General features: G+C 34.0%; 1 protein-coding gene across 1 annotated transcript; it reads right to left on the bottom strand.

Annotated features, from left to right (window-relative positions):
• Nucleotides 1-2,983: 2,983 nt before the first annotated feature.
• LOC133334735 (protein FAM151B) lies at nt 2,984-12,531 on the bottom strand. The gene is made up of 4 exons (XM_061543062.1): nt 12,465-12,531; nt 4,296-4,580; nt 3,675-3,916; nt 2,984-3,604 (listed from the first exon to the last, which is right to left on the bottom strand). Exons 1-4 carry the CDS (start codon nt 12,529-12,531, stop codon nt 2,984-2,986), a joined length of 1,215 nt encoding a protein of 404 aa, XP_061399046.1.
• Nucleotides 12,532-17,869: the final 5,338 nt, after the last annotated feature.

A 17,869-nucleotide genomic window follows, 5' to 3' on the forward strand; every position in this document is an offset into this window, starting at 1 on the left:
TTTTTGTGTGCTCTCTTATTATTTTTTTTTATAATTTGTTAAGTAATCTCAAGATATCGTCAAACATTGGCTAAGTAAAAATAGACCAGTCCAAAGAAAAATTTTATTGCAATATTTGGCTTTCAAAATGTGAAAAAAAACAAGGGCTAACGTCATGTTTAAGGGACCGATAGCGGATCGTTTTGAAATGTTTACTATATGTAGCATCAGAGGCCCTGATTAGAAAGATATCATTGTAGTGTCTTTGCGGAACTTCATATTTGCTGAGATATGGACATCCAAATGGTATTAATGGTAACATTTTGAAGAAGTCCTTGTATGAAAATTTCAAATAATAATTATGCGAACCATATATAACATTATATTATAGATTTTTATAGGCAGAGGTCATTCAAAGGCATATAAGAGAAAAAATGAAATAATGGATAATTTAAGGAGTCGAAAAAGTATAGACTTCTCGAAGGACAAATCTATACCGTTGTAATTTTAGCTACAGGGACTGCTAGTGAAAAAAACTGCAGCTTATCATAATGTAATAGGTTTTTATTTAAAGAGTCATTCCTCGCAAAATGTGGTCTATTGAAAATTGTTACCATTTTGATCCAGACTATCTTAGTATACATTTCAAAAATGTTCTTGATCTTTCCCCAAAACATAACATAAGCCCAAAATTTGCTTCCAAAAAAATAATAGAACACAACAGGTGCTTTTAAGCAAATTTACATTTTAGTCATATAATATTATTATTTTTTTTAATTTTTATTAATCTGTAAAGAAAATGCTTTTATTTGCTTTTAATTTTTTTTTAATATATAGTCATATTAAGGTCTTCATATGTAAATTATGTTTATAAACTGTATACAATAACCCAAAGCAATTTAATTTATCATATAAAAAATAAATAATACGAAAGAAATACTACATCGAAAATTGCGGATACCTGCTGGCTGGATGCTGTAAATGGATCTCACATTTTTGACATATTTGCATTTAAAGTTATTAATTTGAAGAAGCTGCAACGAATACCTTTTTAAAGGAATATCACTATTGTATTTTAATCAGAGTCATTGAGCTCACAAATCAAATATGATAAAGACAATTATCTCCACAGCAAACCGAAATAAACGATGGTAGGCGTTTGATGTTAAACAAATCGAAAATCCTCTTCGTAAGTAGAAAACCCTTTCGTCGGAATTTAAATTCAAAATCAAATAATTTTGACACAGTCTTTAAATCAAATGTTCATATAAGAGACGAATATGAAGAATCTAAGTCACGACAAATGTTGATTGACACAGCGTAGACCCGAAACAACAACTTCGTTTCGGCCCCTGTATTTTCTCGTTCTCAGTTTTCTATTTTGACTCATCTCATACTCGTTTCGGGTTATTTCGATCTATGCCAGAAACGAAAAAAAATCTAGACCGTCGTTCTGTTCGGTTTATCAAAACATCGTCCACAGCAGATTAGTTCCGGCTATAATAAGTGCAGGAAGTTGTATCATTTCAACCCAGCCTACTGCTATAGCTAAATTTGGTCTAAATTTAAAATTAACGGCTTATAGAAATACACCGAAATGAACGATCTCTTCAAGTGAAGGAGGAACCACCACAATTACTCCAATACGTTGGAGAATGTTGCAAGTGTCATCAGAATCTCCATGGTGATGTTGAAGCAGCTTGATGAACCAGGAGTAGAGTCCCTAACTAAAGTTCTCAACTTGTCGTTAGCTACCCTAATAGTTCCCGAGTTCTCAACTTGTCGTTAGCTACCCTAATAGTTCCCGATGCCTGGAAAATGGGCAGGGTGGTCCCGCTATTGTAGCCAGGCAAGACTGCCAGCAAAGGTGAGTCATACAGGCCGATCTCACTTTTGTCGCCAGTAGCTAAGACACTTGAGGCATTACAACTCCCTAGGATTGGTGAATGCTACTCTGTTGCTGGGCATCAACATGGGTTCCGGAAGCAGCACAGTACTACAACAGCTGTGCACGCCATTTCCACACATATAACGGATGGACTCCACCAATTACCTCAAGGTTCTAGGAGTCAAATTCGATAGCCTTTATAAGTCGTTTGCGCATGCTACAGCTATTTGCGATAAGATCAGGAGCAGAAACAAGGTTTTCTAGTTGCTAGACGGCAGATCTTAGGGAGCTGACACAGAAATCTTGTTAATCACATACACAGCAATAGGACGGTCTGTGCTAAGCTATGCGGTGGTGGTCCCCTAAAGTCAGTGCATCGCAGTGGCAAAGTCTTGAATCTCGCCAGAATGCCGCCCTGAGGACTGCAACAGAATGTCTCCTCATGACTCCAATAAACCACTTACGTGAGGAGACGAAGATTCTTTCTGTGCATCAACACAACAAGATGTTCTCGATATAGCTTGTGTATCCGTCCACATCGTTACAAAATGGATAAGCACCCACCATCTAGGCATGTTTGGAAGGGTCTTCAGGATCTGGAGAGAGAGAGAGAGGTCCAAAGAAATAAAAGGGAACCTCTAGATAAATAGGCCTATCAAGCAGTATTGAATCGTACACACACGAATGCAGTTGAGGAAGCGATACTATCGTGTGAATACAATCCTCGGTGATCACCCGCCTACGATAGCTGCAGAAGAGCAGCAGCTACCTGGACATACCAGAGTGATATTGGCACAATTGAGATCAGGATGGTGTAGCCGCCTCGATTTATACTGGGCACGAATTGACGGCGCGGTCGATAATATCTGCCCGGCATGTGGTGATGGTCCACATTACACGCTTCACCTATTCAACTGCCCAGCCAAACCCACTCACCTAACATCATATTATTTTTGGACTCATATATTTTCAAATTTTTTTTATTTAAGAAACAACAATAATTAAATTTCGTTTCTTTTATTATTTTTTATTATCAGTAAAAATCGTATCATATCGTCAAAGTACATAAAACATTAGTCAAGTTCTTTACAAACACAAAAATCCGATCATCTTCTTTTAAAGTCGAAGTTTCTCTAAATACAAACTAAACAAATAAAGACCAGCACTTATTAAACTAAAGTTAACCAAAGATGTTAGGGCATGGTTATTACCCTCGGCACCATTGCCCTGCGGGCCACCATTCTCACTTCCACTGTCTTCATTATCCTCACGTCCCAAATCCAATTGACTTGATACCTCTTCGGGCACATCCAAGTAGACACGATCGAAACCAAATGAAAATATCAACTCCCTCAATTTGGCAATATCAACATAATCGTTTTGTGAAGACCATATGGTAAGGGTACTAGTATTCGTGCCATTAATTGCTTTCACCAAATCATGTAACTCCTCTTGGCTATTGGCAGCAATACCAGCCCGCACAGGGAATGTTATCGGTTGCCCAGTCTCGGTTATATTATTTGCTTTAATGGCTAAAATCATGGCATCGATTTCTTGCGATGTATATGAACCATTATTAAAATCCGATGACCATTTTGTGGTCCAACCAATTGAGAGGACGGCTTGAGGGAATTTGGAGGAGCCGGCGAAGAAACGTTGTGGATCAACGGGTATGGTATTGTTTTGATTGACGGGACCACTTATGATGTCAGCATTTAACCATATCGGATAGGTCATCTGGGGGAAAAGAGAGACAAAATATTTTAATAGTGGTATCTAAGTAATATTGGTGATTTGAAATAGTTACCTCGGGTATTTTGTCTTCCAAGGTTTTGAGAGCACCTTCAAACACCTCAATCGATTTGAAATCCAATTTAACACCCTTCATCTTCTCTTTGTTGCCGTCATTGTATTTCTTAATTTGTTGTAAAAAGGATTCGAGCGAAATGTCGGAATTGTTGGCTGGTGGATGGGCCATCACAGGCATATCGGGACCGGTATTATTAATCTTGCCCATAACAATATCGGCCTCAATCATATCAATGTCACCTGGAAAAAATTTAGAAATGTAATTAGATAACGGATTTATTTTTAGAAAATAGAGAGAGGACGATGTGGGGGAAAACCTTAAATGAAAGTAAGGCTTGATTCATTGGACCTCTATACCAGAGTTGTGTGGGGCATTTCTATGTTTCTCAAAATGATTTTTACTGTTTCCAAAACACGAAGGAAGACCTTTCTGGTCTTCAAATAATTATTTCATTTTTACTCTCGTCCTGCATTTAATTTTTTATTGTAGGTCTTTTAAAAATTAATAACTATTATGTATACGCCTCATGTTAGCCTCCAGCAGTTTATTTTGGTAGCATTTTCATTTCTAGAATTCAACCGAACATTCAACACATTTCATTTCGCCTCCTTTACTTACTGTTAAGAGCTTCCGTTAGCTCCTTTTGGCTATTGACTGCATGAGCCCATGTCAGTGCCGTTAGATTTGTTGCTGCACAACCATCACCGTTCTTTGTCGGCATATTGAATTTCGCTGCAGTCGGATCAACGTTATCCTGACCGTCCTTTTGAGCTAAACCCGTTCGACTGATGGTGGTCTTACCATCGATTGCGTATTCATAACGTGAGGCATCGACTGGCTCAGCTGTTCCATTGACTAATTTTGGAAATTGCACGGAGGCCGCATTGAGAGATTGCAATAAAGCTGTAAGGGGAAAAGAGAGAGAGATAGAAGAGAGTGAAATGTGGTTAGATATTATTGTTTGTAGTAGTGGTATGCAGGTCTTTATTAAATTATTTCCTCTTACAAGTGGTTGACAAGTGCTCAGACACGGGAAGTCAAGTGCAAATGTTCTTGCGAATCGTTCGATGGCATGGTAAAGGGACTAAGTGCAAAAAATCCACGCCTTGAAAAAATATTTTTTTAAAAATCCACGCCTTGAAAAAATATTTTTTTAAAAATCCACGCCTTGAAAAAATATTTTTTAAGAATCCATGCCTTGAAAACATATTTTTTAAAAATCCACGCCTTGAAAAAATATTTTTTAAAAATCCACGCCTTGAAAAAATATTTTTTAAAAATCCACGCCTTGAAAAAATATTTTTTTAAAAATCCACGCCTTGAAAGAATATTTTTTTTTAAATCCACGCCTTAAAAAAATATTTGAAGCCACGTTTTGAAAAAAATATTTTTTAAAAATCCATGAAAAAATATTTTTTAAAAATCCACGCCTTGAAAAAAATTTTTTAAAAATTCATGAAAAAATATTTTTTAAAAAATCCACGCCCTTTGGCTTCTTGAAAAAATATTTTTTAAAAAACGCCTTGAAAAAATATTTTTTAAAAATCCACGCCTTGAAAAAATATTCTTTAAAAATCCACGCCTTGAAAAAATATTCTTTAAAAATCCACGCCTTGAAAAAATATTTTTTAAAAATCCAATCCTTGAAAAAATATTCTTTAAAAATCCACGCCTTGAAAAAATATTTTTTAAAAAATGAAAAAATATTTTTTAAAAAATGAAAAAATATTTTTTAAAAAATGAAAAAATATTTTTTAAAAAATGAAAAAATATTTTTTAAAAATTCCACGCCTTGAAAAAATATTCTTTAAAAATCCACGCCTTGAAAAAATATTCTTTAAAAATCCACGCCTTGAAAAAATATTTTTTAAAAATCCACGCCTTGAAAAAATATTCTTTAAAAATCCACGCCTTGAAAAAATATTCTTTAAAAATCCACGCCTTGAAAAAATATTCTTTAAAAATCCACGCCTTGAAAAAATATTCTTTAAAAATCCACGCCTTGAAAAAATATTTTTTAAAAATCCACGCCTTGAAAAAATATTCTTTAAAAATCCACGCCTTGAAAAAATATTCTTTAAAAATCCACGCCTTGAAAAAATATTATTTAAAAATCCACGCCTTGAAAAAATATTTTTTAAAAATCCACGCCTTGAAAAAATATTTTTTAAAAATTTGAAAAAATAAAATCCACGCCTTGAAAAAATATTTTTTAAAAATCCACGCCTTGAAAAAATAAAAATCCACGCCTTGAAAAAATATTTTTTAAAAATCCACGCCTTGAAAAAATATTTTTTAAAAATCCACGCCTTGAAAAAATATTCTTTAAAAATCCACGCCTTGAAAAAATATTCTTTAAAAATCCACGCCTTGAAAAAATATTCTTTAAAAATCCAAGCCTTGAAGAAATATTTTTTAAAAATTCCACGCCTTGAAAAAATATTTTTTTTTTAAATCCACGCTTTGACAAAAATATTTTTTAAAAATCCACGCCTTGAAAAAATATTTTTTAAAAAATCCACGCCTTGAAAAAATATTCTCTAAAAATCCACGCCTTGAAAAAATATTCTTTAAAAATCCACGCCTTGAAAAAATATTCTTTAAAAATCCACGCCTTGAAAAAATATTCTTTAAAAATCCACGCCTTGAAAAAATATTCTTTAAAAATCCACGCCTTGAAAAAATATTTTTTAAAAATCCACGCCTTGAAAAAATATTTTTTAAAAATCCACGCCTTGAAAAAATATTTTTTAAAAAACGCATCGAAAAAATATTTTTAAAAAACGCCTCGAAAAAATATTTTTAAAAAATCTACGACTTGAAGAAATATTTTTTTTGAAAAAATATTTTTTAAAAATCCACGCCTTGAAAAAATATTCTTTAAAAATCCACGCCTTGAAAAAATATTCTTTAAAAATCCACGCCTTGAAAAAATATTTTTAAAAATCCACGCCTTGAAAAAATATTTTTTTAAACCACGCCTTGAAAAAATATTTTTAAAAATCCACGCCTTGAAAAAATATTTTTGAAAAATATATTTGAAAAATATATTTGAAAAATATTTTTAAAAATCCACGCCTTGAAAAAATATTTTTAAAAATCCACGCCTTGAAAAAATATTTTTTAAAAATCCACGCCTTGAAAAAATATTTTTTTAAAAATCCACACCTTGAAAAAATATTCTTTAAAAAACCACACCGTGAAAAAATATTCTTTAAAAAATCCACACCTTGAAAAAATATTCTTTAAAAAAATCCACGCATTGAAAAAATATTATTTAAAAAATCCAAGCCTTAAAAAAAATATTCTTTAAAAAATCCACGCCTTGAAAAAATATTTTTAAAAAATTTACGCCTTGAAACAATATTTTTAAAAATTTACGCCTTGAAAAAATATTTTTAAAAAATTTACGCCTTGAAAAAATATTTTTAAAAAATTTACGCCTTGAAAAAATATTTTTAAAAAATTTACGCCTTGAAAAAATAATTTTAAAAAATTTACGCCTTGAAAAAATATTTTTAAAAAATTTACGCCTTGAAAAATATTCTTTAAAAAATCCACGCCTTGAAAAAATATTCTTTAAAAAATCCTCGCCTTGAAAAAATATTCTTTAAAAAATCCACGCCTTGAAAAAATATTCTTTAAAAAATCCACGCTTTAAAAAAATATTCTTTAAAAAATCCACGCCTTGAAAAAATATTCTTTAAAAAATCCACGCCTTGAAAAAATATTCTTTAAAAAGATCCACGCCTTGAAAAAATATTTAAAAAAAAATCCACGCCTTGAAAAATATTTTTAAAAAATCCACGCCTAGAAAAAAATTTTTCAAAAAATCCACGCCTTGAAAAAAATATTCTTTAAAAAAATCCACACCTTGAAAAATATTTTTAAAAAAATCCACGCCTAGAAAAAATATTTTCAAAAATCCACGCCTTGAAAAAATATTCTTTAAAAAAATCCACACCTTGAAAAAATATTTTTAAAAAATCCACACGTTGAAAAAATATTCTTTAAAAAATCCACGCCTTGAAAAAATATTCTTTAAAAAATCCACACCTTGAAAAAATATTCTTTAAAAAATCCAAGCCTTGAAAAAATATTCTTTAAAAAATCCACGCCTTGAAAAAATATTTTTTAAAAAATCCAAGCTATGAAAAAATATTCTTTAAGAAATCCACGTCTTAAAAAAATATACTTTAAAAAATCCACGCCTTAAAAAAATATTCTTTAAAAAATCCACGCCTTGAAAAAATATTTTGAAAAAATCCACGCCTATTGCTGATTGGAACAAATATTCTGTAAAAATCCAAAACCATTGACTTATTTGTAGAAGTTCGTAGATACTCACCAGGGTATGAATTTATTGATGTGGACCGCAACATTTTGTTGGAGGAAGGAAAATTTCAATTCCAATAACAACAACAAATAAAACTTGATTTCAACAAAATTTTGAAAACCTCAAATAAATGAGATTTTGGAAAGGTATGGATTTTTGAGCAATACTTTTGCAATCCGAACATTAACCAGACATTTTTTATTAACTCGAATATTTTTTGAAAAATTTGCCAGATACTTGACAATTTTTTTTTACAATACACACAACTGTACACGTTCTTCTATTCCTCACTGTAGCACCCACCAGTCAGTCACTCAGTCACGCCACATGACAACAATGACTATTGTTTATTAACCAACATTTTTTGTTTGCTTTTGTAGTGGAATAATAATTAATTTTTTTTGCAATTTTCAAAACTCTGACCACTATTATTTTGTTTAATAATTTTAAATTGAATTTTTTATCAAAATTTGTTTTCAATTTCACTCGAATACATTGTGAACTTGAAAGGTGAAAAGTGTTCACAAAACACAAAAATACACAACAAATCACTACAGTGACTAAGAAAAGACTGCGTAATGGATTTTTTTGTTTATTTCATTCTTTGTTTTTATTTTGTTATGTTTTGTCTTTCTATCCCCATTACCAATACACCCACAGTCAGTCAACAGTTTTGAAAAAAAAAGCTTAGATGAGAAGTTAGTTACTCTCAACAATTAGTTTATTTCCATGAGAGAGAGCGGACTTTTGTGTTTACAGTGATGTCGACGAACGGAACTTTAGAAAACGCGTTTTCATAATTATCAAAATAAATATTTATAATTCGTAATTATTTCCTACTTGGAACATATTTTTTTTTCAAGGAACAGTAGGCGTGGATTTAAAAAAATAATATTTCCAAAAGACGAGGATATTTAAAAAAATGTTTCCAAGGAGCAATAGGATAGGATAGCAATAGGCAATAAATAACCTGATTTGTTTAAGAATATTTTTTTTTCAACCAACAATATGCGTGGATTTTTTTAAAGAATATTTTTTTAACCATTAGGTAACTAGAGGCACACCTCAGGGAGCGGTGCTATCGCCGTTACTATGGCTATTGGTAATCAATAATATACTGAGGGAACTGAAGGGGAAAGGTATCAAAGTTGTAGCTTATGCGGACGACGAGGTGATATTGATTTCCGAAAAATTTCCGTCAACAATCTCGGAGCTTATGCAAAGAGCCTGACGCTGTCGCCTTGGGCCAGAACAAACGGCCTTGGTGTAAATTCAACAAAGACGGAACTGGTAATGTTCACTAGGAAGCGTAAGCTCGGCGTTTTTGCTTCACCACCACTGGATGAAGTGCCTCGTACCTCGGCGCAATCCTGGACTGTGAACTACGATGACATAGGAACGTTGAGGAACGGGCGATGATTGCGCTCTATGCATGCAAGAACTCCATTGGGAATAGCTGGGGGCTAAAACCATCGACTATACGCTGGTTGTATAACAGTACGTTTACATTTAACCGGATTTCGTTAACCCAGTGGGTTCTCATAAAGTAGGTTAACCCGGTAAAAAGTTCTAATGTAAATGCCGTATATAACACCGTGGTAAGGCCCATCCTATCCTATGGTTCTCTTGTATGGTGGAAATGTCTACGCCACAAGTCGACATCCAGTAAATTAGATAAGGTACAAAGAGCCGCCTCGATTTTAGTTACAGGAGCCAGAAGGAGTACGCCACAAGCAGCATTGAACGCAATGCTGAACTTTAAGCCTCTGGGCCTCAGCATTAAGCGCCCTAAGACTGCATGAATAAAACCTTTGGCGAAATTGTACCTTTGGGTATGGTAGTATTTTGAACGAGCCAGGTATGACAGTGGACCAACGCGGTAAACTAAGCGACTATATATCACCAATCCTGAGATTTGACGATGTAGATGTCCTTATTGCTAGTAGAGCCGACTGGAACCGAAGTATCCCTCCTCTGAACGGTCTGGCCTTCTAAACAGACGGATCCAAGCTGGATGAAGGTACAGAGGCTAGGCCTTGAGTTAACCTACAAGCTGGATTGCAATTGTAGTGTTTTCCATGCTGAAATCTTCGCGATTTGGAAGGCAGCGGAATTGATAAAAAGTCTGGATGTAGAGGTCATTGAACCGGTGACTATCTTTGTGAATAGTCAAGCGGCTCTTAAATCCATCAAATCTTGTTATATCAAATCTGAGGCCGTCCTCAAATGCAGAGCCGCTTTGGAAGAACTTACTCTAGGGATACGTAGTCGAGCGCAAAAGTCGACTTTTAGACTTTTCGGTTTTTGGCTCTGACCAAAAAGTCGATTTTTAGACTTTTCGATTTTTGCCTTTGACTAAAAATTCGACTTTTCGATCTTTCGATTTTGTCAAAACTGTTCATAATCGATTTTCGACTTTTACTGACTTCTGCAAAATCGACTAAAAAATTGATTTTTTATATAAATTATTGTGAACAGATAAAGTAAAGTTCCAGAAAGTGCAATTTTTGGGCAATTTGAGTTCTGTGATAAAAAAAGTATTCATGAAGATAATCGAAAGTCGATCTCGAAAAGTCGACTTTACGATTTTTTCATAGATCAAAAGTAGACTTCGACTTTTAGACTTTTCAGTACAAAAAGTCGATTAATCAATTAGTCGAAAGTCGATTTACTTATCCCTAACTTACTCACAGCTATCGGTTGTGTTGGGTACCAGAACATTGTGACATCTTGGGTAAGAGCGGACGAACTAGCTAGACGAGGATCTCAATCCACAGATCTAGCAACTGATGACTCAACCAAACAACCCATATGTCATTTTTACCAGAACTTTGAGGCATTCTTCGACGAAAGAGCCTATGAACTTTGGCACAATGAACCAAGGTGCAACGTGTCAAGATCCATTTTGCCGACTCGGTCTACCAAAAGAACGCACTCACTGTTGAACCTGAGCAAAGCTGAAATAAGTGTAATGATAGGAATCATTACTGACAACTGTAATATCAGGGCTTTTACTAGTAAACAGGATCTTTATGCAATTGATTACTGTAGACTCTGCGTTGACGAGGAGGAGACGAAGACAATTGAACATCTCCTGTGTCACTGCCCAGCCCTGGCTTACAGGCGGCACAGACTAGTAGGTGCTCATTTTCTACCGAGTCTTAGATTCTTCTCAACAACCGAACCTGCTCTAATCTACAGCATAATTAGAAACCTAAAGTGGTTAGGAAAGCACAACCTTGACACGTAACACATCTTCTGTCTGATTCCTATAGCCATCGATCTTATTCCAATCTTACCTTTTTTTTATATCTTTCTGTAAGCTTCTCATCTCCCTTTATTTTCCCAATCTTCTCTCCCTTACAGATCTGTCATTATCTCTTTTCTTCACGTGGATGATCCCAGAGTGCTGCAACCACTTAAGTGACTGCACATCCCCAAACCTAACCTAACCATTAGGTGTGAATTTTTTACATTTAAAATTACTCTCTTTTTTTGCGATTTTCGGTTATCCTATGTACCGTTACAATTGATGTCTTTGTTTTTGCTGAAAGACAGACAAAACTGTCCGAGGGTTAAAAAAAGAAAAGTTTTTTTCTAAACTCTATGCCTTTATATGCTATTAAGTACAAAATTTTAGATTTTTATTCCGACAAAAATTTTTTTGACACTGAAAGGGTTAAAGATTATTTTTCCAAAACGTTGAAATGTTGTTGGCATTACTGACAAATTTGTTTTTTTTTTTTGCTTTGTTTCCCATAAATTGGGGTTGCACTTGTTGTAACAGTTGCTGTGTTGGGGCTGTGAGTGTTCTCTCTCTCTCTGTATACAAAGGTGGCAAACACGTGAGGGAAATTCTGAAGAGACTTTATTTGGAATGAAAAGCCGACAACCTCTTTTTACACGTGTCATGTAAACAGAGAGATTTGTAACTATTTTTACAATAAATGGTAAAGTGACGTAAGTCAGGGTTTTCATAAAAAATGAAACGGGTTAAAATGTCATAAAACGTACAGTGGTTTCAAGGTAAATTTAAGGAGGATTGAAATGATATTTGTTATAGTTTTTTTGTCTATAACCTAGGATTTTTTTCTTTCAGTGTACAAAATCATTTATTTGTAACATTGATAGTGATGAGAGTGTGGGAATAGCGCCTAGGAAAATCATCATCTGTCTGTAACAAAAGAGCACAATGCGTTGTACATACAATTAGACACAAAGTCAACAAATTTAAATAACTATTTTTTTTTTAAATAAACAAAAAAATATTTTTAAAAAATCCTATCGTATAGTTGACCCATTGAAATATTTTTAAAAATGTTTAGTTGTTTCTTAAATTTTTTTACTAGAAAATATTTTAAAAAAATTGCGTGTCAAAGCTACTTTGAATCGGAACCTCCTCCTGTAATAATGTAGGGTACAATAGCAAGACGCAAAAGAAAATACCTTACCCAGAAATAATATTGCGGCAAATAAAACTTTATTGCCCTCCATGAGTTTTCGACGATGATTAGCCATTGTGAGTTTTTAAATCAGCCGTTTCACTTTATTTTCAATTGACTAAATTATTAAATATATTATAAACTTTTAACACAATAAGAATAGAGTCACGTTTTTACGGCTATTGAATTCACTCAGGTTCGCATTGTGTGGTAGTTTTGCAAACCTTCAATAACTGCCGTTAAATAAATGAATGACCTTCAGTGCAAATAAGCAAATGCACCACCAAAACGTTTAACTAATACGATCCGCCGTCGATTAAACGTCGTATGGTGTTACTGATATTTTGTTGTTATTAACCTATTCGCGAAGAGTTTGAAATTGCGAGAGGTTTTTTTAACGAATTTGTTTAAAGAATTTATTTGAATTAGAGAGATAACTGCTGTTATGATTTTAGTGACTCTCTCCCGAATGAATACCCATATAGGGTTGTCGATTTAATATTCAGAGATCGTATATAATCTAGATTCATGCCTAACGGTGGACTATTAAAATATGTTTTTAAACAAGTAAAAAGTCTCAGATATATACCCACACCCTATGGTTTTATAAATATTGAAAATATTAACAATTTTTTTGGGAGTTACTATAAGTAGTGACTCCCAAATGGATCCCATCTTCGAACTTGATCTTGGTAAAGATAATATAGGTTGTGCAAAATTGGTTTCAATTCGGACATTTCATTCTCCTAATATTGGATTTATAAATATTGAAAATTTTGACCAATGGTTCCATCTTCAAACTTGATCTAGGCTTGGTTAATAGAATAGGTTGTGCAAAATTTGGTTTCAGTTCGGACATTTCCATCGCCTGATATTAGATTTAAAAAATTTTGAAATTTTTGACAATTTGGAGGAGTTACCAGAAGGAGTGGACCAATTGGTCCCAAACTTAATCTAGGCTTGGTAAATGTAATAGGTGGTGCAAAGTTTGATTCAAATCAGACATTTCAATTGGCCTCATATTGGATTAATAAATATTGAACATTTTGACACTTTGTGGGGGTGGTAGCAGAAGGAGTGGACCTATGGGTCCCATTTTCCTATTTGATCTAGGCTTGATAAAGATAATAGGTTGTGGAAAGTTTCGTTAAAATCGGATAGTCCGTTTGCATGTTATTATGAATTTAATTTTTGCATAATTTTGACCATTTTGTGGGGAAGGTACAGAAGTTGTGAACCGCCTATAGAATAATTTTCAAAAAAATCCACGCCTATAGAACTATTTTTAAAAAATCCACGCCTATAAAACAATTTTTAAAAAATCCACGCCTATAGAACAATTTTTAAAAAATCCACGCCTATAGAACTATTTTTAAAAAATCCACGCATATAGAACTATTTTTTTTAAACTACACGCCTATAAAACTATTTTTAAAAAATCCACGCCAATCGTTGGTTTTTAAAAAATCCACGCCAATCGTTGGTTTTTAAAAAATCCACGCCTATAAAACTATTTTTTAAAAAACAACGCCTATAAAACTATCTTAGATAGATTACTTACATACTTACTTAGCTGGCTTGTGACAGAATTTTCGTTCCATAACCCGAGCTTAAAAATAAACGAATTTTTTTGCATGTTATTATGAATTTAATTTTTGCATAATTTTGACCATTTTGTGGGGAAGGTACAGAAGTTGTGAACCGATATTCCCCATCTTCGAAATCAAAACTAAGTTTGGAAGAAATATTAAGAGGTGCACAGTTTGGATGGTCTATAAAAAAATCCACGCCTATGGAACTATTTTTAAAAAATACACGCCTATAAAACAATTTTTAAAAAATCCACGCCTATAGAACTATTTTTAAAAAATCCACGCATTTAGAACTATTTTTTTAAAAACTACACGCCTATAAAACTATTTTTAAAAAATCCGCGTCAATCTTTGGTTTTTAAAAAATCCACGCCAATCGTTGGTTTTTTAAAAAAATCCACGCCTATAAAACTATTTTTTAAAAAACCACGCCTATAAAACTATTTAAAAAAAAACCACGCCTATAAAACTATCTTAGATAGATTACTTACATACTTACTTAGCTGGCTTGTGACAGAATTTTCGTTCCATAAGCCGAGCTTAAGAAAGATTTCCAGGCGCGTCGGTCTTTTGCGTAGTTTTTCCAATTTGAAAGACCATATTCTGCAATGTTGTCTTCCACTTGGTCTTTCCATCTTATTCGTGGCCTTCCCCTTCTGCGTGAACCATCAGCTGGTTCGCTTTTATATGCCTTCTGGGCTGGGGCATCTTCATCCATTCTCACAACATGATCTAGCCAACGTAGTCACTGCAACTCAATACGTTTAACAATGTCGATGTCCGAGAATAGCTGTGGATCATTCGACAGCGATATTCACTGTCAACGCAGATCGGTCCATAGATCTTTCGGAGAATTTTTCTCTCAAACACTCCAAGAGCTGCCTCATCTGCTTGCGCAAGTACCCATGCTTCAGATCCATATAACAGCCCGGGAAGTATCAGCGTCTTGTAGAGTATGAGTTTGGTCTGGCGGGAGGTGGCCTTGCTTTTGAGTTGTTTGCTCAGACCATAGTAGCATCGGTTGGCCATCACTATCCTTCTCCGAATTTCAAAACTGATGTCATTAGTTTTATTTATGGCGGTACCAAGATATATAAAATCTTTGACTACCTCGAAGCTGTAGTTCTCAAGTTCCACAGTTGGTCCGAGTCTAATGGACGTCTAGCGCGTTGATTTCACCATTAGCTTGGTCTTCTCGCCGTTTACTGCCAGACCCACTTTGGCGGAATCCTTCTCAATTTGTTCAAAGGTGGATGTTACCGCTCTCAATGTTCGACTCATTATGTCGTTGTCATCGTGTTGTTTGGCGTACAGAGTGCCATTTGTGTTCACTTTTGCCTCTCGTATGACCTTTTCCAGCAGGATGTTAAAAAGATCACACGACAAACTGTCACCTTGTCTGAATCCTCGTTCGGTATTAAAGGGCTCCGAGAGGTCCTATCCGACTTTGACTGCTGATCTTGCGCCAGTTAAAGTTATCTTGCATAGCCGTATTAATTTTGCAGGAATGCCGAATGCAAAAATGGCTTTAAATACCTCTGAGCGGAATGAGCTGCCAAATGCAGCTTTATAGTCGACGAATAGGTGGAATGTGTCGATGTGTTTTTCGTGGGTTTTTCCCAGGATTTGGCGCAGTGAGAAAATCTGGTCAATGGTGGATTTGCCAGGTCTGAAGCCACATTGATATGGTCCAATAATGTCATTGACTTCAGGCTTCAGTCGTTCACACAGTACGCTGGAGTTCACAGTACGCTGAAGTTCCAATCATTGGGCATGCATTCTTCTAGCCAATATGTACTAATCAGCTGGTGCATGCTCCTTACCAGCATCAGACCACCAGTCTTGAATAGTTCGGCTTGTATCACATCGGCACCTGCTGCTTTATTATTCTTCAGACGATTGATTGCTATTCCGACTTCATTTTGGATTTATTACCGTCATCTATCCTCTTCGCCGCTACTATTTGATACCAGAATTTTTTTTCAAAATTCTACTTCCAGATCCTCAGCACACTGTCTGTATCTGTCACCAGGTTTCCTTATTTATCTCTACAGCAGGATGTGCCTGCACCAAAGCCTTCGGTTTGGTGTTTTACTCGTTGGTGGAATTTTCGGACATCATTCTGACTCCTGTACATCACGTTTTTCTTGCTTTTTTTCTCTTTTCTGAAAATACGTTTCGCCTCTCTCCTTTTCTCTCGATATTTCTCCATCGCCTTACGTGTTGCTACTGTCCGCAGGGTTGCCCTAAAGGCTGCGTTTTTCATATCTGTAGCATTACGACACTCCTGATCGTACCACGGATTTCTTGACGGTGGTCTTTGGAACCCAAGTGTTGCTTTTGCTGCAGTTTGTAGGGAGTGGGCAATTGTCTGCCACTGTGCTTCTATATTATTATCGGGACAAGGGGTGCTTTCGTCAAGCAGTTGGGTAAGTTGAGCGGAGTAGGCTTCTGCCATCTCTGTTGTTTTCTGCTTTTCGACGTCGAGTTTCCGTGTTGTGTTAGATCGCACCTTTGCTGCTACATTAAGACGGGTGCGTACCTTGGATGCCACAAGATAATGGTCCGAATCGATATTCGCTCCTCGGATTGATCGGACGTCTAAAACACTGGATGAATGCCTTCCGTCTATCACAAAATGATCGATTTGATTTCTTGTTGTTCGATCGGGCGAAATCCAAGTGTCCTTGTGTATATCGAGGTGCTTGAATCTGGTGCTGTTAACTACGATGTTTTTTGCTGCCGCGAAGTCATTCAACCTCATGTCGTTGTCTGATGTTTCTTCATGGAGGCTGAATTTAAAAGAAAAAAATTATAAATAAAACCACCTTTTTATTAATTTCATCCATTTAATTATTTCTTTTATTAATTTTTTTGATTAAATAATATTTTTAAGGTATGTTCTTTTAGGCTTTGGATATTTAATAAAATAAAAAAATAAAAATGACTATTTTTATAAATGCTTATGTAGAATAATGAATATAATAAAAAATTATAGTATTTCATATAAATATGACTAAATATATAAATATATTTTTTATATATGTTAAATGATAATTAATAATAATTCAATTATAAATAAAAAATACAGAAAACATACACTGAAAGCCTATTTATTTATTATTTTATATCACTGGAACTTATTAAACTAAATACTTAATAATTAGATCTTATTTTTTATGCCACAAATCCAATACTTTTATTTTTTTTTGAAAGGCGAAAAAATAAATTAATTCACTGGAAAAATATCTTAAAAAGATTTTATTATTTTTTTTAGAACCTATGAAAATAATTTTTATTTATTTTTCTGTAAAATTTGGTTTGAAAGTATTTTTTTGGGAGAGGTTGTTTACCTTTTAAATTAAATTGTTTGTATTTTTTGGGTTATTTTTAATTATTTTAAATAATATAAAAAACCTATAAATATATGACTTGCTATGACTGTTCTTATATAATTGTTAATTGTATTTTGTATCTATGTTAGCTAGCAGGTCACAAGGTTGAGTGTCGAACATTTCAAGAGTAAAGATATATCTCTCGTGTGTGGACGTGACTTTAAACTTTGTCTTTTTTTTAATATTTAGTTCAGCAAAAAAAGAGGTCTCCATGTGTCTGTGGGAAGTTTTTGCTTCCTCAACTTCATTGGAAGACCGATTTTTTGGTATTTGTTTAGAAGAAGGGAAAAAACGAGTGTGGATATTATACAATGACTGCCATAAAATGTACTGTGATTTGGTATGAGATAAATTACACAGGGCTACAAAAATATAATTAAAAAAATCCAAAGTCCTATGATTCCGAATGATTCGGAATAGCATCAGG

The sequence above is a fragment of the Musca vetustissima genome, unplaced genomic scaffold, assembly GCF_032173495.1.
Source record: "Musca vetustissima isolate MV318-11 ecotype Yass unplaced genomic scaffold, APGP_CSIRO_Mvet_v1 utg12493, whole genome shotgun sequence".
Lineage (NCBI taxonomy): Eukaryota > Metazoa > Arthropoda > Insecta > Diptera > Muscidae > Musca > Musca vetustissima.

What these genes read in the sequence shown, in the direction of transcription:
- LOC133334735 (XM_061543062.1), bottom strand. Translation starts at nt 12,531, where the DNA reads ATGGCTAATCATCGTCGAAAACTCATGGAGGGCAATAAAGTTTTATTT. An exon ending in GCTAACGGAAGCTCTTAACA is followed by an intron (nt 3,917 to 4,295) that starts GTAAGTAAAGGA and finishes AATTTTTTCCAG; the next exon opens with GTGACATTGATATGATTGAG. An exon ending in TGGAAGACAAAATACCCGAG is followed by an intron (nt 3,605 to 3,674) that starts GTAACTATTTCA and finishes CTTTTCCCCCAG; the next exon opens with ATGACCTATCCGATATGGTT.